We start from the raw sequence: 22,743 nt of genomic DNA, 5'->3' as shown, positions 1-22,743 counted from the left end.
CATGTTGAGCTTTAGAAAATACTTTGCCCTGTCCACTCCCAGATAGTCTGCTCTAATGGGTCAGATGTGATTCCTAGACACTGAAGTTTTGTTTTTTTGAGATGGAGTCTCACTCTGTCACCCAAGCTAGAGTGTGATTTTGGCTCACTGCAACCTCCACCTCCTGGGTTCAAGTGATTCTCCTGCCTCAGCCTCCCCAAGTAGCTGGGATTATGGGCACGTGCCACATTTCCCAGCTAATTTTTTCTTTTTTTATATTTTTAGTAGAGACAGGGTTTCACTGTGGTAGCCAGGATGGTCCCGATCTCCTGACCCCCTGATCTGCCCACCTCGGCTTCCCAGCGGGCTGGAATTACAGGTGTGTGCCACCGTGCCTGGCTGACACCGAAGTTTTAAAAAAGATCTCAGGTGATTCCTAGTGTGCAGGCAGATTTGAGTAAACTAGACCAAACTGTAATTTTAAGGTGAGTTAAAAAAATCCAAGTGATTTTTACTCATTTCTATGTTTATTTCAATTATAGAGACTTAAGGGTAATCTGGGAGGTATTGCCTGCAAAAGCAATTCCCAAGATAGGTTTATAAAACATCAGAAGTTTATACTCCAAACTGTCCAACATTTTAAAGCAATGTATGCCAGGGGCATGGAGATATGAATAAAGCATTAAACCTAGAGTTTAGTTCTGATTCAGACCAGCACTGTATTGAAAGTCTAATTTCCTTCTCTGTCAAATAGAGCCAATCACGGTATCTGGCCAACCTCCAATTTTGGAATTAAACAATATAGTAATAGATGCAGACCTATTTGATAAAGGTAGCAAGTCTTATAGAAGTGTGGGTATTGTTGTTTTTGTTTTTATACAGCCAGTCGTGAAGGGTTGTGTATGTATGTATATGTACATATACATATATATTTAAAGGTACCTTTATTTTTATAGGTATATATATATTTATAGGTATTTAAAGGTACATATATATTTAAAGGGATTTAAAGGTATATATACATTCATAAAATACCGAATTATGTAAATATAGCATTTTTCTAACTGTGTGTTACATATTAGGTATTTATATGTATACTGATAGGTACATTTATGTAAACAGAAATATATAAAAATATATGTCTACATATACACATGTGTGTGTATATGTGTATATACAAGGTACCCACTTGGCCTTTGGAGCCTAAAGAGTGCTGTGCCATGTACAGAGAAACTGCTCAATCGCAGGTGCCAATAATTCCCAGGACTACCAGCAGCCTCCCCTTTGTGCTGACAAGACTTCCTGGTAGATCCTCAAGGATGATCAAACGAATTTAATGCCTTGTTTCTTTTTCTTTCTTTGGATGGCTTCTGTGGAGATCATCTCTAGGTAAGGGATTGTTGTAATTTAGGATCTTTAAGATGAAGAGCACCCCTTGTTAGGGAAGACATAAGATGGAAGTAAAGATTTTTATTACTTACAGGTCCTGGAGGGTACATGGCATGCCCAGAGGACTCATACTGAGGTCAGGGAGCACAGGAAGACAGAGAGGGAGGAATCCATGCCACAATGACTTTACCAGGTTCAGAGTATTATGCAGGAAGGTTTCCAGTGGGAGTTTTAGATGTGGGTTTAGAGCAAGCAGGCATCCAGGAGGTCTTGCTGTGATGAGTGGTGGTCACTGTGATGCATCCACACAGTCTGTGTGGGCTGTGGGGGTCAGCAGGGTCAGTCCAGCAGGCTGTCCCTAGCTGTCACTGGGCAGGAAGGAGGTCACCAGGAGAAAGTTGTATAAGATAGATACCTGGATGGACCACACTGGGGGACTGGGTTCGAGGGTATAGAACTAGAAACTGTACCAAGGATAACTGAGCCCTGCTTCTGGTATGAGAAAGTGAATATATATTCAGAATGGATGCTGAGGCAACATAAAACGATAAGAATTCACTTCAGGGATATAACGTGGAGGTTAGCGTGGGGAATGGGATACCCTGGAGGGCCATGGCCACTTTCCCAGCTCTCAGACAAAAGCATTCATATAGATGTTGTAGAGTTTCTTACAAGGGCCACTGGCAGGAATGGTCCCTCCGAGGAGGAATGGCCCTTCTCAGTAGCTCTTTTCAATTCCTCTCCATCCCAGGTTACCTCTGCCCCATGTTGAAACTCTCAGGGCAGAGAGAAGTTCTGGGCTCTTCATCCCTGTTTTGGGGCAGGGAATCTCTCTTTTGGCCTCAGTTGTCCCTCGTAAGGAAGGAGCTCTAACAAGGGTTTGGTATGTGTGTCAGAGGAGGACCCACCCAGCGGGAGCACAGAGGAAGCGCTGTAAGAACAGTCTCAGCAGAGGAACAGGGGTTGGTGGGCGTGCTGCGAATCACATTAGGAGATTCCAGTAAAAACATAAAAAGAATGTGGTGGTTCTTCTTGCACAATAGCCTAGAATGCACTTTCCACACAGTGTCATCCTCAGGATTAAGAAATAAGGAATTAAGGATATGGCTTTCAGCCCTGATTTCTTTGCTTCTTAGAGCTCTTCTTCCCTCTCTTATCTTGGGCTTTTTCAAGGTATTCAAGGTTCAAGTTTGCAGGTGGGATTTGGGAAGGTCGCTCTGGGTTTTGTCCAGCTTAAGGTACACCTTTTCTTAGGTATTCAAGGGAATTCAAGAGAGGGCAGTGGCAGTGGGCTGAGAGCTCCACCTTCATCCTCATTCCCCTGTTGCCAGCAGTGAGATGACCAATGCCGGCTGTAGATACGATTAGATTTGGTCCCCATGGAAGGTCTGTGAGCCTGGAGGTGCAGATGTGGGACATCATGGCACCATGGCAGCTCCATTTTGTTCTTCAAGCCTCCTTTGTGACAGCTTCCAGAAAGCTCTTAGTATTAGATGGGAATGGTCTTTGGACCACTGAGAGACAGGGGTCTGCAGGTTAAGTCTGAATCCTGCTTCTGGTTACCCTGGGACCTCAGGCCATTTCTGATGTGTTATGCCCTCCCCTTCCCCCATTTACCTGTTGAATGGAAACACTCTGTCAATTATAAAATATTACACAGAGTTAAAATATTATTGTTAAGATTTGGTGCTTACATCGTGGCTAACTTGATTTCTATCGAGCACATGTATGTGTGGTGAGAGAGCTTCAACAAGGAGTTAAAGGTCAGAACATATAGTATATGTGCTGCGGAAGCCAGCACAAGGACAGAAAATTTAGACGTGCAGTTGCTGGCTGGGCACAGTGGCTCACACGTGTACCTATTACTTTTGGAGGCCAAGGCAGGTGGATCACCTGAGGTCAGGAGTTTGAAACCAGCCTGGCCAACATGGCAAAAGCCCCTCTCTACTAAAAATACAAAAATTAGCTAGGCCTGGCGGCAGGTGCCTCTAATCCCAACTACTCAGGAGGCTAAAGCAGGAGAATCACTTGAACCCAGGAGGCAGACGTTGCAGTGAGCTGAGATTGCATCACTGCACTCCAGCCTGGACGACAGAGCAAGACTCTTGTCTAAAAAAAAAAAGGTACAACTGCTGACAGGCATGGAGGGGGAAAAAGAGCAGAGTGGATTCTTTTCACAGAGTGTGTTCGGTTATATAGACCAGAGGGAAGAAGTTGGGGGGTAGAAAGGCGGAAAAGCTTTTTGGTCCTTATGTTAAAATCTAAGAGAGAGAACTTTTTTAGTGGGAGGAGCTGGTGACTTAAAAACTCTCCCTATGGTGTCTTACATTTGACTGTTGGAGACTTTTTCCTCTGATGAAACATGGTTCTTTCACTACAATTCTCATTTAAAATACAGATATTTCTTGACGGGCTAACATGTTAAGCCATCTGTTCCTTTTCCTGTTCATTTTCCTGCTGACAGGGGCAGCCTGAGTAAAAGCGATGACACGGAATTATCGCGAAAGGGAAAGTTGAAATCAGGATATGGAAGAGAGGACTTTAGAGACGCTTCATCGCTGTGATGGGTGCCCCAGGGTGTCTGCCTGAGACTGGAATTGAGGCAGGGGTGAGACGTTAACCAGAGAGCTAGGAGGGCACATCTCTGGTGTCCAGAAGCTGAACGGCACTTCTGTTCCCTCCCTGTATGGAGGGAAACGGTGAGGGACCAGCACGGTGGAAACACCGCATTCCCAGGCGGGACACCTCATGCTTCTGCGGGGAACATGCTTTTCCGCCTCAGCCTGGGGTCGCCGCAGACACACTCCGATCTCAGAGGGAAATGTGTGCTAACGGTAATTCATAAACAACCTGTCAGTTTACAGAAGCCGTTCAGATCCAGCAGCACGGCATCCGGGTCTCACGCGTGGCTCTTAGGGTGCCGGATGAAATCCCGCCTCTCCTTCCTCCAGCAGGTGAGGAAATAACGCGGAGCTGCTCGAGATCACGCACTCGGAGAGTCGTGAAGTTGGCCGGAAGCGGTACGGCTCGCCCGGCATCCCGTCTTCCTGTTGACACGGACCACGGTGGGGGCTTCGCTTACTGGAGTATCCGTTTATTTCTCCGGCTCTTCTCTGAGGAAAAGAGCAGCGGTGAGGACAAACGCGAGGCGCTGTGAGGTGAAATGCTGACTCCCCGAGAAGAAAGGGAACCTTGGGAGCCGAGCGGGCGCGTGCAGTTCCGCTCATGCTGCGGTGGTGTGGCGCCATCTGCTGCTCGGCTGAAGTAATGGAGGATGGACGGCTCTAGCTTGGAGAAAGGCAATGGTTGTAGTGAAGTGAGTCTTTAGGGTAACAGAATTGAGATCTTCTCAAACTGGGGTGTGTGTAGGTCATTGTACTCATTTGAGTGGTTTGTGAGGATTTTTTTTTTTTTTCAGACGGAGTTTCGCTCTTGTTACCCAGGCTGGAGTGCAATGGCGCGATCTCGGCTCTCAGCAACCTCCGCCTCCTGGGTTCAGGCAATTCTCCTGCCTCAGCCTCCTGAGTAGCTGGGATTACAGGCAAGCGCCACCATGCCCAGCTAATTTTTTGTATTTTTCGTAGAGACGGGGTTTCACCATGTTGACCGGGATGGTCTCGATCTCTCGACCTCGTGATCCACCCGTCTCGGCCTCCCAAAGTGCTGGGATTACAGGCTTGAACCACCGCGCCTGGCCGAGGATTTTTTAAAATGTCGTCTTCGCCCAAAGACACTAGGATTGCAAGGAAAGAACTGAGATGTGCAGTTCATGGTATGCTGTGCTATAGATTATACTCAGGAGTAGTGGCATGTTAAGAGAGATACAAAGAACAATAATTTATTCCAAAGGAGGGATCCCTTCTGCAGACTCTGAGCTACTTCAGGGTAAAAGCAGCTTAGCTGGCTTCACTCCACTAGCCTAGCAAGTGGCTGCCACCAGTCGTGGGCACCAGTGAAATATATGCTCAGTCTGTCACCGATGGTATAATTTTGAGCATGGTGGCATATGGGTGAGACTATGTATATCCGCCGTGGCCAGCAGTCTTCTCAGGACATGAGTTATGAAATTCTTCTCTTATTTCCACGGAGGAGGTAGTCTGAGAATGGGGGATATTTACCTTACAGACACAAATCCCAATCTGGTTCTTTACAAAAGATGGGGCTGGATTTTGTTTGTAGAGGCTAGTTAAGAAATATGAAAAGATGACAGCATTTAATCCATAAAATGGAGAGAATGTGACGAAATCCATTTGTAGGCCCCATTCTTCACATCCAGAATTAGGATTAGAGACAGAGACTCTATCCGAGGGATGGGGCAGGAACAGGTCCTAAGTTGAGAAAAGTTTTCATTGGTGCAGAGATTCCCAAGATACGTCTCTTGCCTTTAGTGAGAAGATACAGAAGGGAGACCTGGAAATAGTTTTTTCTTTGGACATCTTTCTCCTGTTAACCTCTTGCGTGAGGCATCGCCAGACGCCCCTAGCCCTAGATTTCACCCAGCTACTTCTTGTCGGCTGTGGAAGGATATGGAGCAGCATCTGCTAACGTTCAGTCTAACAAACAGCCACATAGAATGGCTTGGGGCCTTCCTGTTAGATGTGGGAGTATCTTTGAGGAGGCAGAGTCTGTAGGCCTAAAATGAGAGTGATGCTATTTCCTCTTCATTTTATTTTTACACTTAATTCAGCAAACAGCTATGTGCATGAACAGGTGTGTGAGTTAAAATATGCCTTTACATGGGATTATTTAAAGGAAACTATAATTCTTTTGAAAAGCAAAGAATCTTTTTGCAAAGTAAATATTTAAGGGAATATAGAAGAACATTTAGTCTTTGACCAAGAAATGAATTAGCTGGCAAGTATTGAGGCAAAAATACATGCTTCTTATTTATAAAATTATAATATTATCTATACAATATTATAATATTATAAATATACATTATAAATTGATTTCCAGATCAACTCTCCAAAATTAATTAAATCCATAATATAGACAAAATCATAGCATTTGTAACTAAAACAGGTAAGAAGAATGCTGATAGAATATTCAAAATTATAAAGGCGATCAAAATGTTGAGTAGAAATGTGTTTAGTTCTCATGAAGACGTTTCAATAAATGTTTGTGTACTAGAAAAATAAGAGATTTTCATAAAGCTTGGAGGAACTCCAAGAATTTGAGATGTTGGTACCTTGATTCTTGTGGCTAATTCAATCTAAAAATGTGTAGCCTTCCTGTATGAGCAGGCGTCTATACCAGCTTTCACTCTCCCTAAGAACTGACATAGACATAGGGAGCAAGGAAAGATTTTCCTGGACTTACTAGGTAAGACCTAGAAGACAAAGACGGGAAGAAGAGAGTCGTACAAAAACATGTATGAGTGTGATAATACAGATGCAGGCGTCTTGGCCTGTGAGTAATTACTGGCCTGTAAGTGGACAGATTAAGAAAATCATCTCACGAGACTTTGCACACCTTCCCTGATTCCTGAAAAAAGAGACTCTTTATCTGCTGGAGCTTCCGGGCTCACTGACAATTATGTACGTTAAAGGGGAACAGCATTTTGCATGTTTGATGACTTTTGGAAAGTCATTTGCAAAGTTTAGTTTTTCTTCACACAGCAGCATGATACAGTGGTTTTTGAAAGGAATTTCAATTTGGGAATTTTATTTAAAAATCAAAATTCAATTGCCTTCCCCAAACTCCTTTAAACTGCTACTTTGTTTTTATTCTGATACAACCAGTGAAGGGCCTAACACAGGCTTCTCAGGATGGCACCCCTGTAAAATCCCATGGCAACCAAGCTCTTCTCGACAAGTACTCAGCTGCCTTTCTATCTCTGTGTATGCTGAACAGGCAGACAGCTGTGAGTCATCAAACACACACTGGGTCATTTGCGAGCTGATCTTTATAAAGATGAAAACTGCGTCTGAGTGTTTTTTGATGTCATCGCTTAAGTGCAAGATAAAGAGTGGGCCCTCGAAGTGTGTTCCTGGGACCAGCCATGTCAGCATCACTAGGCAACTTGTTAAAAAAAGAAGTTCTCCAATGAGAACACATGGATACAGGGAGGGGAACAACACCTACTGGAGCCTGTCAGGGACAGGGGTTGTTGAGGGAGAGGGAGAGCGTCAGGATAAATAGCTAAGGTGGCCGGGCGCGGTGGCTCAAGCCTGTAATCCCAGCACTTTGGGAGGCCGAGGCGGGTGGATCATGAGGTCAAGAGATCAAGACCATCCTGGTCAACATGGTGAAACCCTGTCTCTACTAAACATACAAAAAATTAGCTGGGCATGGTGGCACATGCCTGTAATCCCAGCTACTTGGGAGACTGAGGCAGGAGAATTGCCTGAACCCAGGAGGCGGAGGTTGCGGTGGGCCGAGATCGTGCCATTGCACTCCAGCCTGGGTAACAAGAGCGAAAGTCCGTCTTAAAAAAAAAAAAAAATAGCTAAGGCGACCTGGGCTTCATACCTGGGTGATGGTGAAGTGACTACGTTGCCCGGGGTATATACCCTGAGGTTCCTCATGGTGGACCAGGAAAATTTAGGACACAGACACACATGAGAAGTTTAGGAGCAGAGTTTAATAGGCAGAAGAGAAGAGAAAGAGAAACAGCTCTCTCTCTGTAGAGAGGGGTCTCCCAGTAGAAATGATCAGACCAGCGGTAAACGTGAGGGATTTTATAGTCAGGTATGAGGAGGTGGTGTCTGATTTATACAGGACTCACAGATTGGTTCCTATCAGGTGTGACGTTTATATAGTGCATGGGGAAGGCCGATCTCCCCACCCTAATCTTATTATGCAAATGAGCTTTCCAGTTGATGGGGCCATCTTGTCTGCTCCATACTGTACACGTGGATGACAAAGGGAAGGTGGAGCCGCCATCTTGAACATGTCTAGTCTCTAGTTTCTGCCGGCATTCACCAGTGCAAGCTCCCAGCTTGCTTGTCTATGTCTGCAGCTCGACTTTACAGGCTACTCTTTGTTAGAAAATGATTTGGGGCAGCTTTTCATGAAAAAGAAAGGGCTTACCAAGGACTCCCATACACTTACTATCTGCCTAAGTGATTTCTTCTTAATTTCTTTATCAACGGGCTGATAAGGTGCAGCAAACCAACGTGGCATGGCACACGTTCACCTGTGTTCTGCACATGTCCTACACATGTATCCTGGAGCTTTAAATTAAAAAGAAAAAAAGCAGTTCTTGGACCCCATCCCTGACTTCTTAAATCAGAAACTTGGGAATGAGGTTTAGTAATCTGTGTTTTATTTATTTATTTATTTATATTTATTTTTTGAGACAATCTTGCTTTGTTGCCAGGCTGGAATATAGTGGCGTGATCTCAGATCACTGCAACCTCCATCTCCCAGTTCAAGTGACTCCCCTGCCTCAGCCACCGAAGTAGCTGGGACTGCAGGCACCCACAACCATACCCGGCTAATTTTTTTTTTGTATTTTAGTGGAGACAGGGTTTCACCATGGCCAGGATGGTCTCATCTCCTTACTTGGTGATCCGCCCGCCTTGACCTCCCAAAGTGCTGGGATTACAGGCGTGAGCCACCGCACCCAGCCAGTAATCTGTGTTCTAACACATCCTCCTGGGGACTGTGATGCGAGCTCGATACAGAACCACTGAGTAACACGTGAATGAGGTCAGTAGAAAGGAGTTGCCTAGGGGGAGCAGTCAATTCAGGCTAATTCACTCCAAAACACCAACTTTATTATACATACAAAAGAAAATTAAAAGGAACTTAAGAGTGATCTTCCTCAGGGTTAGAAAATAAACTAATCACAGCCTGAGGAAGAATGGGAAAGGTTGGGGGACAGTACCACAGGTTTTCTCCTGGAGTTGAAGCTAAAAGTGTTAATCAGGTCTTCCGTACCTTATCCAAAATTTCAGCATCACCAAAGCTCTAGCAACTAAGAATTTACTTAAGTTTGGTGCCGAAACTCACTGGTTGCAAAGCCTCACTGGAGTTCATGTGAGGCTTTGCATTCATCATATTATCCCACTTTGAGTGAATATTCATGTTTTCCTTTAATTATCAACTTGGTCGTAAGGATAGCTCTTCTGGGAGGCAGTGGGTCTGAGAGGCACTACCAAGGAGGAGGTTTTCCCCTTCTCTGTCTACTCCTCCCCAGATTGCAACTTCCTTGAGAACAAAGCCATAGCTTGAGCGGCTCTGAGGCCCAGTAGCTTATACGGACCCCTGTGTGCTGAATGAATGGGAACATTCCTATCATGAAAAGGTGTCCTCAAGGAGGTGCAAGCGACCTCCAGCTTCCAGAGTTGAGGGAATTACCTTTTGCCATCACCACACCAGGCCATTGAGCTCTCAGAGCAGAGACCACCTGGAAGTGAATGTAGTGATTACCCTTCTCCTCCTTAAAAAAAAAAAAAATTAAACTCTGTCCTTTATTTCAGTTGTGCGAGTTTTTCTGCCATATCCTTTCTCCACCTAGTCATAATGTTTCCTTGGACTCCTCTGGACTGTTATAATTTCCCAGACTTTCCTTGGTCTTGATGACCTTGATAGACCTCCACATACCTGTGGGGGTACAGAGTGATAATACCACTAATTTCTTAATTTTTAAATTAATTTCTTAATTTTTTCTCATACAGAGCAGTAATCCACTCACAGATCAAGATACCTGTATCTGGATTATCACACCCATATATATGTTATACAACTCTATTCTTCTGTCTCTGTCTTCTAGATTGTACCCAGTAAGTCCAGGAAAATCTCTCCTTACTCCCTCTGTCGGTTTCAATTTTGAGGGAGAAATTGCCTAAATGGTAAGTAAAAGCTAGTGTATATATCTACTCAGACAGGAAAGCGACATGTTTTATTTTATCTTATTATTATCTTTGAGACAGAGTCTCACTCTGTGGTCCAGGCTGGAGCACAGTAGCACCATCTTGGCCCACTGCAACCTCCAGCCCCTGAATTGAAGCAATCATCCCACCTCAGCATCCCAAACAGCTGGGATTACAGGCACCCGTCCCCGTGCCTGGCTAATTTTTGTATTTTTTAGTAGAGACGGGGTTTCACCATGTTGGCCAGGTTGGTTTCAAACTCCTGACCTCAAATGATCCATGCACCTTGGCCTCCCAAAGTGCTGCGATTACAGGTGTGAGCCACCGTGCCCAGCCTGAAGCTACATGTTTTAGACTGAAACACTGTTGTACACTGTGTAGTGATCAGATCAGGGTAATTAGCATATTCATCACTGCAAACATTGATCATTTCTTTATGTTAGGAACTTCCAAAAGTCGTCTCCTCTAGCTTTTCAACATAGTCAATAAATTATTATTAACTACAGTCACCCCACAGAGCTATACAGAACATTATAGCTTGTTTCTCCTGTTTAGCTGTAATTTTCTTTCTATTAACCATCCTCTCCCTAGGCTTTTCTCCCTCTATCCTCCCAGCCTCTAATAACTGTTATTTTGTTCTCTACTTCTATGAGTGAGAACACATGGTATTGATCTTTCTGTGCCTGGCTTATTTCACTTAACATAATTGAACTTGACAGTTTTGAAGAGTACCAGTCAGGTATTTTGTAGAATTCCGTTCTATTGAAAATTGATGTTTTTATCTCTTGATTAGACTGGCATTATGGTTTTTTGGAAGTAAAACCATAGAGGTGGAATGCCACTTTTACAACACCGTATTAGAGGTTATCCTTGACAGGGATCTCCTTAGCCGTGGTGGTGGATTGCTTGCTGTCTCATCATTCTCTGTATATCAGGAAACCCTGTCCAGCCTCTGATGCTCCAGGGTTATGCTTATTGCCACAGAATTCAGAGTTGGGTTTCGGCTGGCTTAGCTGTGCCGGCCTTGCCAGTGGAAAAAACATCCAACTCAAACCAACTTGAGAAAGGAATTTCTTGACTCATGTTTTTATAAAACCCAGAATACTGTTTTTAGGCATGGCAAGATCCAGGAACTCAATCACGGGCCTTCAGACACGGGTTCAGAGACCATGTATTGGTCATGGTTTTTCTTGGGTTAGTTTCATTTTTAGGTTAGCCCTCTCCAAATTTTAGAAAAGATGTCTCTAGATATTCCAGAATCTTTGCATGATCCCGGAGCTAGACTTTTTAGAGAAGAAGAGCATGACTTTTATGAAAGTCCAGCAGAAGCCCCAGGAAAGAGCCATGGGCTCAGTTCAGGTCAGATGCTTATTTCGGGATCAGCAGCAGGGGATGTGCCACTCTGATTGGCCAGGCGTGAGTTACTGCTGACTCCATCATATGCTGGCTGGGATTGTTGGGTTTGCCTAGGAGCAGTGGGGAGAGTTTCAGTTTAGAGCACCTGTCACTCACCACCCCAATTGTTTCGTGATCAACAGAATACATTAAAATGACAGCCTGCAAACTATGAAGAAGAGCTTGCAAACTGTGAAGAAGAGCTTGCAAACCTCACAGAAGTCTTTAAAAATTTAAAGACACAGGGTCTTTCCATGTTGTTCAGACTGGTCTCAAATTCCTGGGCTTAAGTGACCATCCTGCTGTGGCCTCTGTGTTGCTGGTGTGCCACCATGCATGGTGAAGAGAAGATTTTCTAAAATACTTTTTTGTTTTATTATATAAGCAGTATGAGTCTTTGGGAAATCAATTTAAAAGCATATCTCACTATCCAAGTAAACATAAAAATATGCACATATTATTATTTTTTATTTCTGTTTTTTTTTTTTTTTTTTTTTTAAGACAGAGTCTCACTTTGTTGTCCAGGCTGGAGTGCAGTGACATGATCTCAGCTCACTTGCAAACTCTGCTTCCTGGGTTAAAGCAATTCTCGTGCCTCAGCCTTTGGAGTAGGTGGGATTACAGGTGTGCACCACCATATCTGGCTGATTTTTGTATCTTTAGTAGAGACGGGGTTTCACCATGTTGGTCAGGCTGGTCTGGAACTTCTGACTGTAGGTGATCCACATTCCTCAGCCTCCTAAAGTGCTGGGATTACAGGCATGAGCCACCGTTCCTGGCTCAAGTATTATTTTTTAACGTATAGATATCCATATGTTTTTTAAAAAATGGGAGTCAATATATACATATAGCTTTATCCTTAAACTTCTTTCATAACATGCAATTTTCCATACACTTAAATATTCAAAATCACAATTAATATTTTATAACATTATTTCTTATGTATATAATTGTTTAATCAATTCCCTATATTTAACAATTAGGTTCTTTCCAATTTACAACATTACCAGGACTGCAAAGATAATATTCTTGTGTTTATTTAGATTATTTTTCTGTAACAAATTCCCAGAAATGAAAGTGTTGCTGAAGGATCAAGATGCTTGAGATTTTTGAATGTGTTGACAAATTTTGACCTAGAAACTCCTAGTGGCAGTAAATGAGAATACTCATTTCACTATATACCTGACAAAACTGAATATTATTTTAAAAGGCATATACGCCAAGTTGATGGAATAAAATGTTACCTCTGCTTTATCTTTCTTTTCTTTAATCACCAGTCATATTGGACTTTTAAAACATAATTTGCTTTTTTGTAAATGACCATTCTTTTATTCAATCAATACTTATTGATTGCCCACTGTGTGTGAAGCACTGTAGAAGGCATAACATTCAGCAGCAAATGAGGGAGAGAGAGCCCCTGCCCTAGTGGAACATAATAAAGCTTGCTTATGTCTTTCCAATAGTAAAAAAAAATCGGAATGGTTGTCTTTTCTTATTGATTTGTAAGACAGGATTATACGAAACGTTTTAACTCTGTCTTATGTCTTGCAGGTGTTTGGCTTAGCTTTCTCTTACCTTTACATTTACTTAAGCCTTTTATTTATTTGTTTGTTTTTTGAGGATAGGGTCTCACTCTGTTGCTCAGGCTGGGGTGTAGTGACACAATCTTGAATTCAAGTGATTCTCATGCCTCAGCCTCCAGAAGTAGCTGGGATTACAGGCATGCCCCACCACATCCAGCTAATTTGTGTATTTTTAGTAGAGATGGGGTTTCATCATGCTGGCCAGGCTGGTCTTGAACTCTTGACCTCAGGTGGCCTGCCTGCCTTGGCCTCCCAAAGTGAAAGGATTACAGGTCTATGCCACCATGCCTGGCCTCTTACAGTGGTTTTTGATGTGAGGAAGTGATATTCAAAAGTGTAGGAAACTTGGTCTCCCTTTCTCTCTGGTTTATTTCTTCCTTTATCATTGACTAGAAAGATATTTGAAATTCTAGATTATAAATTCACTTGTATTTATTATTTCTTCTGGGTCTCCTGAGTGTAGTTCTTACACTCAATAATTGAACCCATCCAAACTGTACATTATTGTATTTTGTAAGGCAATGATTTATCTTCCCCTGAAACAGTTAACTATTTTAGCACCATTTGTGAAATAACCCTTCCTCCTCTTGAATGATCAGTAATGCCACTTTTATCATATACTAAGTTCTTTCTGAGTAGATATATTAGGATCCATTGCTAGCTTGTTTCCACCATCAATTTTTATGTTTGTACTATATTACGTTATTGTAGTGTCATAATACGTTTCATCATCTGGTAATGTAAGTTCACTTAATTTATGTGGGGATCATTAATTAAAGCGGTTTTAGTATCTGGAGTTCAGCCTAACTGATGAGATTGCATCGTTTTTATGATGCCATATAAAGATATGTAAAAGCAAACTCTTTTATTTTTTTGTATGGACTTTCTCCCTTTGACTATAGTGCAGCACATGTTGTCAAACTTTGGATCATTCAGAAAAACACAAAGGAGAAGATAAACATCACCAAATTCTGTCACCAGAGAGCCTTTTCAAATATTTTGAGACATATACCTGTGGCCTTTTAGAGATGCACATGTTACGGATTATTTTATATTATCCTGCAGGGATTGTGCCTTTAATTTCTAACAATATGTCAGTGGAGCACTTTCTATGTCATTAAACACTCTTTGTCTTTTAAAACATTAATTTAATGATTTCATGTGACATATAGAATATATCATATTATATTTAACCATCCTTACAATAATTCACAATTTCTATTTTAAATGGCACCACGATTAACATTCTTACAGAGTAGGTTGGAGATTTTTTTCTCATTTTCAGTCCTTACTTTTCTTCTTTCTCCATCCCTTTTGGAAAGAAGTCTTTTGGTAAAGTGAAGAACAGTGATAGCTTTGATATCCTAAACGCATCAGACATATCCCAAGGAAACATGTTGGTATAATTTGGCTGTGTCCCCACCCAAATCTCCTCTTGAATTGTAACTGCCACAATTCCCACATGTAGTGGGAGGAACCTGGTGGGAAGTAATTAAATCACGGAGCGGGTCTTTCCCGTGCTGTTCTCGTGACAGTGAGTCAGTCTCACGAGATCTGGTGGTTTTAAAAACAGTTTTCCCGCAGAAGCGCTCTTTTTGCCTGCCGCCTTCCACGGAAAATATGAGTTTCTCCTCCTTGCCTTCTGCCATGATTGTGAAGCCTCCCAGCCACATGGAACCGTAAGTCCATTAAACCTTCTTCCTGCATAAACTGTCTGAGTCGGGCAAACATCAGGACGATTACAAAAACAGGAAGTAAAATGAGGGAGAGGTGAGTTCACAAAATGTATACCGTTAGTTCTTTGAAGTAACTGGAGGGAATTCAGACTCAAAACATTGGCTCTGAGTTTTAACACAGTGGGAAAACACCATTACTTACAGAAATTGTTTATTAGTGTATCTGTAAAGCAAAAAACAAAAATCAATTGTTTAGGGGACATAGAACTTTTCCTGGTACTAAGATAAACTTCTCCCTTGCACACAAAACACTGTACTTCAGTAGAAGTACTCATAGCAGATCTATTACTTGTGGAAGATCTTTAAAACTGTATTTTGGGCGGGGCATGGTGGCTCACGCCTGTAATCCCAGCACTTTAGGAGGCCGAGGCGGGTGGATCACAAGGTCAAAAGATCAAGACCATCCTGGTCAACATGGTGAAACCCCGTCTCTACTAAAAATACAAAAAATTAGCTGGGCATGGTGGCGCGTGCCTGTAATCCCAGCTACTCAGGAGGCTGAGGCGGGAGAATTGCCTGAACCCAGGAGGTGGAGGTTGTGGTGAGCCGAGATCGCTGCCATTGCACTCCAGCCTGGGTAACAGGAGCGAAACTCCATCTCAAAACAAAACAAAACAAACAAAACTGTATTTTGACGTTCAAGAAGGTATCACTCTTAAAAATTTGGAACCACTGCTGCAGTCTGTACTGGTATAATTTCCAGCCTAAAATGTTTTAGAGAAATGTTACAAAATATTTACTTTGACCATAAAAACAAGTCTTAGTGAAATTCCCATGTGTCAAGCACTTTCATGTTGCTATCTTGTTACTAAAATTCTCAGATCAGTTGCCATCATAGAACCACCGAGAGCAGCCGGGAAGCCTAGCGATGGGCTTCGCTTCTCTGTCCCAGCTTCCCTAGTGTTCTATTTGCTCATTTATTCTCTGTTACCAAAGGCACATACATTAGAAAATGAGTAGGTATGTCATTTTCTTCTGGGTTTGTCCTACAAACTAATATCTAGATTTTCTGCTTCAATTTGCCATTGACTTTTTGGCTTCTCCTTATCTCTTGTCCTGGAAGGAAATTGAAAGAATTTCTTGGCTGTAGGAGTGCCAGCAGAAGTCCAAACCTGTCTCTCTCTCAACAAGAGACCCAAGGAATCTTGCTGTAACACTCCTGGGTTTCCTAGGTATTCTAGCTAGTATCTCCCAGCACTAAAGAACAGAGAATATCAAGTTGGTGGGTATCATAATTTTAATTATATTTTGAAATCTTGAAGGATTTGCTGGTCTCTGTGCAGGGAGAAAGCATGTCTGGCAGTGCCTTTTTTGCCTGAAGCTGTTACTGGCTTTTAAGTCATCTTCCTCCTCCTCCTCCTCTTCCTCCTTCTTCTCTCTTCCTCTCTTCCTCCTCTTCTCTTCCTCCTCCTCCTCTTCCTTCTCTCTTCCTCCTCTTCCTCTTTCTCCTCCTCTCTTCCTCTTCCTCCTCCTCTCCTCCTCCTTCTCTCCTCCTCCTCCTTTCTCCTCTCTTCCTCCTCCTCTCTTCCTCTCCTTCTTCCTTCTCTCTTCCTCTCTTCCTCTTCCTCCTCTTTCTCCTCCTCTTTATCCTCCTCCTTCTCCTCTCTTCCTCCTCCACCTCCTCTCCTCCTCCTCTTCCTCCTCTCTTCCTCTTCCTCCTCTCTTCCTCCTCCTCTCTTACTCCTCCTCCTCGTCCCTCTTCTTCTTCCTCTTCCTCTTCCTCCTCCTCCTTGCTACAGAAGGTGACTTTTTCAAAAGCTGCAGCAAAGGTTGAGATGTTGTTTTGGCAGGTTTTCTGTACTTTTCAAGGGTCCCAGTATCACTTTTGAACTGCCAGGCTATATAAATCCTACTATTTCAACCTCCAGTTATGCAATCTATTCACTTTCCTCATCTTCATGGTATCCGCCCAGTCCAAGCCATCCTTGTTTCTGGCCCAGAGAAGTTCATACACACCTTTTATGAAAGAATGCTCAGTGAGAACACACTAAGTTTTTTCACCATATTTCCAGAATTACTGCTAAACAGAAGAGTGGGAAATGTTGTAGGACAATAAGTTTATTGCCTTTTGCAATTCCTCAGAATTCTACCCTTTCTTAGGTGAGGAAATCTTCTTTGGCAGTGTTTCTTTTGGAAAGATAAGCTGAAACAGTATTTCAGGATTTCTAATAAGATTCAAAACAGTCATTCCAAAGAGCCAAAGAGACAACCCTCCACTCAAAAAATATGAGACCCAACAAAAGTTTATTTTGTGTTTGGTACCTGCATAATGCAGTACTATACATTTTCATATTTGTTTTACTTAGTAAACCTTAGATATATATTTTCTTATTATTTTTTGAGACAAAGTCTTACTCTGTTACCCAGGCTGGAGTGTAGTGGTGTGATCTCGTCTCACTGCAACCTCTACTTTGAGTTCAAGTGATTCTCCTGCCTCAGCCTCCAGCATAGCTGGGATTACAGGCACCCACCACCATGCCTAGCTAATTTTCATATTTTTAGTAGAGACGGGGTTTTTGCCATGTTGGCCAAGCTGGTCTCGAACTCCTGGGTGATCTGCCTGCCTCTGCCTCCCAAAGTGCTGGGATTACAGGTGTGAGCCACCATGCCCTACGGCATGTAGCACTTACTATGTAACAATCTCTGTCCAAAGAATCTACCAACTTATTAACTTCCTTAGTAAATAACATAAAAAGTAGAAATCTTTCATACTCCCATTCCCCAAAGATGACCATGCTCAGTCATTTGAGGTATTTTTCTCTATTTCTTTTCCCTAAACATGTTTTATGTTGTTGTCATAATTACTGTCATTTTTTGTGTGACATAATACTCAAGCAATCTGCTTTTTCACTTAGCTATATGTCTTGGGTAACTTTTTATATGAGGACTTCTAATTATAGATCACTGTGTTCAAGGGCTGCGTAGTTTGCCACTGTGTAAATAAGCCATGTTTTATGTACCTGTCCTTATACTGAATGGTATTTTTTATGCAACTTACACCTCTTTACCAATCTCTGCCTAGTATGAAAGTCTTCTGGGAGGCTGAATTCCTAGGAGCAGAAATACTGGTTTACAGGGTATCAGTAGTTATAATTTTAACATATTTTTAGATATATTACATTTGAAAATACATTAAAATTTCTGACATCTCCTCCAGATATGTATTAGTGTACCTATTTCTTTTATGCCCTGGTCAACACTAGATATTATACATTTTAAAAAGCTACCAAATTGATAAGCAAATATTAATAAAGAAAAAGGCATGTTATTAAGGTGTTAAAGATGAAAAAAGTAAAGAAAAGGAAAAGATTTAGAAGGTTATAATTACAATTAATGCAGAAAACAAATTCATATTGAGGCCTCCCCTGAAAGTGTGGTCAGTTTTAAATCTTAGTATTTAGAGTACCTGAGGTTCAGTTGCTCTTAGCAAGTATACACATGTAGCCCTGGATTTTTTTCTTGACACTGACTTTATTGTGTAAACTCTACACAAGAGAAAGTAAGCTCCTGTGCCTCGCGTGATGCCGACAGAACGGTAGTCGCTCAATGAAGATATGCGCCTCTTTTTATTTTCTGGGGAGCCCCTCATAAAAGGAGGCAGTGGACAACGGACCTGCTGCAAACCACTTCCTGTTTACTTTCCAAGATCACAGAGTTCCAAAAATTAAAGATCAGTCACAGAAATGAATGTAGTCATTGATACAGGAAAGCACCTCATGTACAAGTTATTAATTTATTGACTGCTAGCTCCAAATTCACCCTTTTCTGTCCTGTTTTGTGATAATGGAGCTAGACTCTGTAAACATTTCATCTTAGCTGGCACAATTACAAGCTTTTCAGGAGAGAGCATCAAAGGGATGGTGCAGGAGGAAGGGGCTTCTCTACATGCTTTGATCTGTGTTATCTCTAGTGGCTGCCAGTGACTTCCAGAACCTTCAGTCACACTCACCCTCCAACAAGCTTTACCCACATCCTGGCTGGCAGTTTTCCCCTTGTCTGCCTCACTCATAGATCAACTCTGGTCTGGGGCAAACTAGTGAACTTCCCTGCCTTCCAGTTCATTTCCTTCTTTCCACTCTCAGCCTACTGGCACTCCAGTGGAAGGATTCCTGATGGCCAGTCCTGACCCACAGTTTCTTGCTCATTGGTTTTGGCCTGCTGGCTGTAGACTAGCTCTGGCCCCACTGTGCACCAGCAAACTTATACTTTCTCCAGCTGGCCACAGCCATACCTCTTCTACAAAATCTGAATCTCAATCATGGGAATAGGGCCCCTTCCAAGTTTGGTCCTTGTAGCAAGGTATTTACTAGAGTCCTCTTTTATCCATTCTTGTCTTGTTACTAATTAATAAAGCTTGATATTAAATTTCCTCTAGTTCAAACTATTAATGTGGGTTCTGACTTCTAGCTGGACTCACGCAAACACAGACATGGTAGTAGGAGTCATCCTGAGAGACAGATGGTCAAGGATTGGATTTTGGGATGGGTTTGGTTATGCCTCTTGGAAGTGCTGAGATCCTCAGTGGGAAATGGGATGCTAGTGATCCATGCTGTGTAGATCTCAATTCATTCAGCTCTCTGGAATTGACTGTGATGAAGGACCAACTGAGGCAAGTGTCTTGGAAGCCCAGGTGGCTGTCACACTTGACAGTTAGGGAAGCAATGATGACATTAAGGACTGTGGCATGGAATAGATGGTCCTGAATGTACTGGAGTGATTACAGAAAGAAAAAAACAAGCTATTTCAGTCTCAGCTCACATGATGGACTTAAAAGAGCTTCTTCTTCTTCTTTTTTTTTTTTTTTTTTTGAGACGGACTTTCACGCTTGTTACCCAGGCTGGAGTTCAATGGCGCGGTCTCAGCTCACCGCAACCTCTGCCTCCTGGGTTCAGGCAATTCTCCTGCCTCAGCTTCCTGAGTAGTTGGGATTACAGGCACGCACCACCGTGCCCACCTAATTTTTTGTATTTTTAATAGAGACGGTGTTTCACCATGTTGACCAGGATGGTCTCGATCTCCTGACCTCGTGATCCACCCGCTTCGGCCTCCCAAAGTGCTGGGATTATAGGCTTGAGCCACCGTGCCTGGCAAGAGCTTATTTCTTATGGCAACAGGTCTGATGGCTCAAATTTAACTGCATGAGTTGCTGAAGTTAATGCCAATTGAATTTACTATCTTGGCAATTTATCACCTCATTATTAAGGCATCGATTGGGAAAGATTGGAATCCTGAAACATGGAATGCCCAGACATCTTTCTGGACTCAGATGAAATTGACAATCTCAATCCCCACAGATCACATTGGTTTTTCCCTTTCAGTGAGAGTAGTTTGCTCTCCTGGGTCTGAAGAGACTAGCCTCCCTTTGCTTTGAAAACCTCATGGTAACCTTATCTGGAGCAGATGCCTTCAAATGGGATACCCACTTTCCTAAAGACTCACCCCAACTACAGCCACGAGGCATTTACCTAGGGTGAAATCTTGCATGGGTTAAGCGGATGGATACTAAGACTGAAGAGAAAATAATCCCTACAGCTAAAGAATTTCACGACTTTGCTAACTTGCACTGGCAGGAATCTGAGGAAAATGTGTGGGAGTGGATTCTAAGGGTGTTAGACCAAGAAAAGTAGAATATAACTCTAAATAGAAGGAGATTTGTGATACGGGTATATTTTCTAGAAATTCAGATTTAATATATTAGCTTGAGCAGCTGGAGGTAGCCTTAACCGCTTACTTGTTTGACTAAAACTCAAACTTAGTGATGGCTCATAAATAACGTGGTTGAGATGTCAGAGCTATGACGGCATGAGGTGGAGAACCTTAGGGAAATAGGCATGTGGGAGTGGCTTCTTTATGTGGCCCGCGTGCTACACTTCAGCTGCATTCAGGAAGGTCGCAAGACATTCTCCTTACTAAGGTATTGAGAAGCACGCCAGTGAGGGGATACCTGCATTCTTTCAAAGCCCCCTTTTGTATGGTGGGTTTCATCTAGGGGGATGTCATTACTGCGTTAGGCTCCCTGATTGCATTGAGGTAATGGGATCATGGAATAACAGAGGCTGCATGGAAAGCACATCATTAAAATCTGTGATGTTGCTGGGAGCAGTGGATCATGACTATAAATAATCCTGGCGGTTTGGGAGGCCGATGCAGGAGGATTGCTTTAGCTCAGGAGTGAGACCAGCCTGGGCAACATATAGTGACCTCATCTTAACAAAAAATTTAATTAAAAAAATTCAAAATTAGCCAGGCATGGTGGTGTGTGCCTGTAGTTCTAGCTCCTTGGGAGGCTGAGGTCGGAGGATCACTTGAAGCCGGGAGCTGGAGGCTGCAGTGAGCTGAGATCATGCCACTGCATTCCAGCCTAAGTGACAGAGTGAGACCTGTCTCAAAATAAAGTTACATCACTACTCTTACATATATAAGTAGAAGGATATAACCCAATGATTGTGACTTGATCATATGTAGCAGACTCTTAAATGCTTAATATGTTTAATTCTACATATACAAGATATATTAGTAATAATAAAAAAGATACTAAGCAGATATAAAGTCATGTGTGGTAAAAGTAAGAAAAGCGTTTCCGAACTTAATTTAAAGGTTGAAAATCCCCGTGTGGTGAGCGTTTTGAAGTTAACATCAACATGTAGGATTTGTTCCTAATTTATCTTTTATCCACTAGTCAAAAGTTAAAGCATCCATTCATTAATCTATTCATCAAATGGCTAAGAAGTTTCTAAAATACTCTCTTGTATGGAATATGAAGATAAATGAGATTTGATCCCTAACTTCAAAGAACCCATGATCAAAATTTGTGTCTATGTGTGCATGTGTGTGCGAGTGGGAGAGATATAAAAAGAGATAATTATGTTATCACACAGTAACCAATATAGAGAAACATGAATGTTTTGTTTCATCTATAATTGATCAAATCCCTAACCTCAGTCTCCTGTTTTTACCCACTTTTTCATGCTCCTAATAAAAATAGCATTTGAAAATATCAACAGGGATATCTAAATAGATACACATTCATGTTCTTTGTTTTACAGTATAGTGTGCATCCTACATGTACAGGGTCAATTTTTCTACTTTCCTGACATATGTTCCCACATTTATCTACTATGGTGCTAGATTCTTCCCTTATTCAAAGATCCAAAGAATAACAAGCCAGACATCCTTGTCATCTCAAATCATTTCAATGCATTAAAATAGAAAGATGCAGTGGTTAGCTATGGACTGCTGTCTAATAACCCATTCAGAAAGATGAGGGTCACCAGCATCATTTCTTTCATTTTGCATTGTTGATATCCCTGTTTTAATCAGTAGACCTGTGGAAGGTGGCTGTTGCCTGTTCTACCTCGTGAGAGAGTTTAGCTAATCAACCCTTATTAATTACTTACTAATATGGACTATGTACCAACAACCGTTTTCACTAAGTGGGGGCAGCACTAATTGATGGGACATAATGAGCCCCCCCTCCCCTGAATTACAAAGAAGCACTGCTCCTTACCCTCTGTAGATGTTCCCTTATAGATGAAGGGCTACCAAGGGAAGGCTGGAAGAGAAATGGGACAGCAGGGTCTAATTTGTTTTTAACCTGCTTTTAAGGAGTTGCTTAATTAATATGGGATTAGCACATTTGAAGGCTTGAACAGGTGCAAACACACGCTTGTAACCAGCTGTGTAATTGACCGCAGTGCAACAAGCCAGGGCTGAGCATGCAGACCTCACTTATCACCGCTCACCTTCTATCTGTGGTTGTAAAAAGACCTGCTCTTTTTAGTGCAGGATTCCCTGAATCTATCTGGAAGGCCATGTGTATTGGGATGAGTTGAAATGTTTGGT

General features: G+C 42.3%; 1 protein-coding gene across 15 annotated transcripts in view; it reads left to right on the top strand.

Annotated features, from left to right (window-relative positions):
* LOC144582018 (uncharacterized) overlaps nt 1-22,743 on the top strand; it is an 821,808-nt gene that overhangs the window by 34,774 nt on the left and 764,291 nt on the right. For 14 of the 15 annotated variants that reach the window (XM_078368278.1, XM_078368277.1, XM_078368275.1 and 11 more), the window contains exons 3-4: nt 3,833-4,202; nt 4,320-4,499. In XM_078368278.1, coding sequence (XP_078224404.1) covers nt 4,055-4,202; nt 4,320-4,499 — 328 coding nt within the window. In that variant the 5' untranslated portion in view covers nt 3,833-4,054. Of the gene's footprint in view, nt 1-3,832; nt 4,203-4,319; nt 4,500-4,690; nt 5,141-10,087; nt 10,167-11,725; nt 14,845-22,743 lie in introns of those variants that run through there. The other variant, XR_013533676.1, reaches the window with a different exon arrangement.

Source organism: Callithrix jacchus, chromosome 4 (assembly GCF_049354715.1).
Source record: "Callithrix jacchus isolate 240 chromosome 4, calJac240_pri, whole genome shotgun sequence".
NCBI classification, from domain to species: Eukaryota; Metazoa; Chordata; class Mammalia; order Primates; family Cebidae; genus Callithrix; species Callithrix jacchus.
This window is presented reverse-complemented; position numbering and strand designations above follow the sequence as displayed.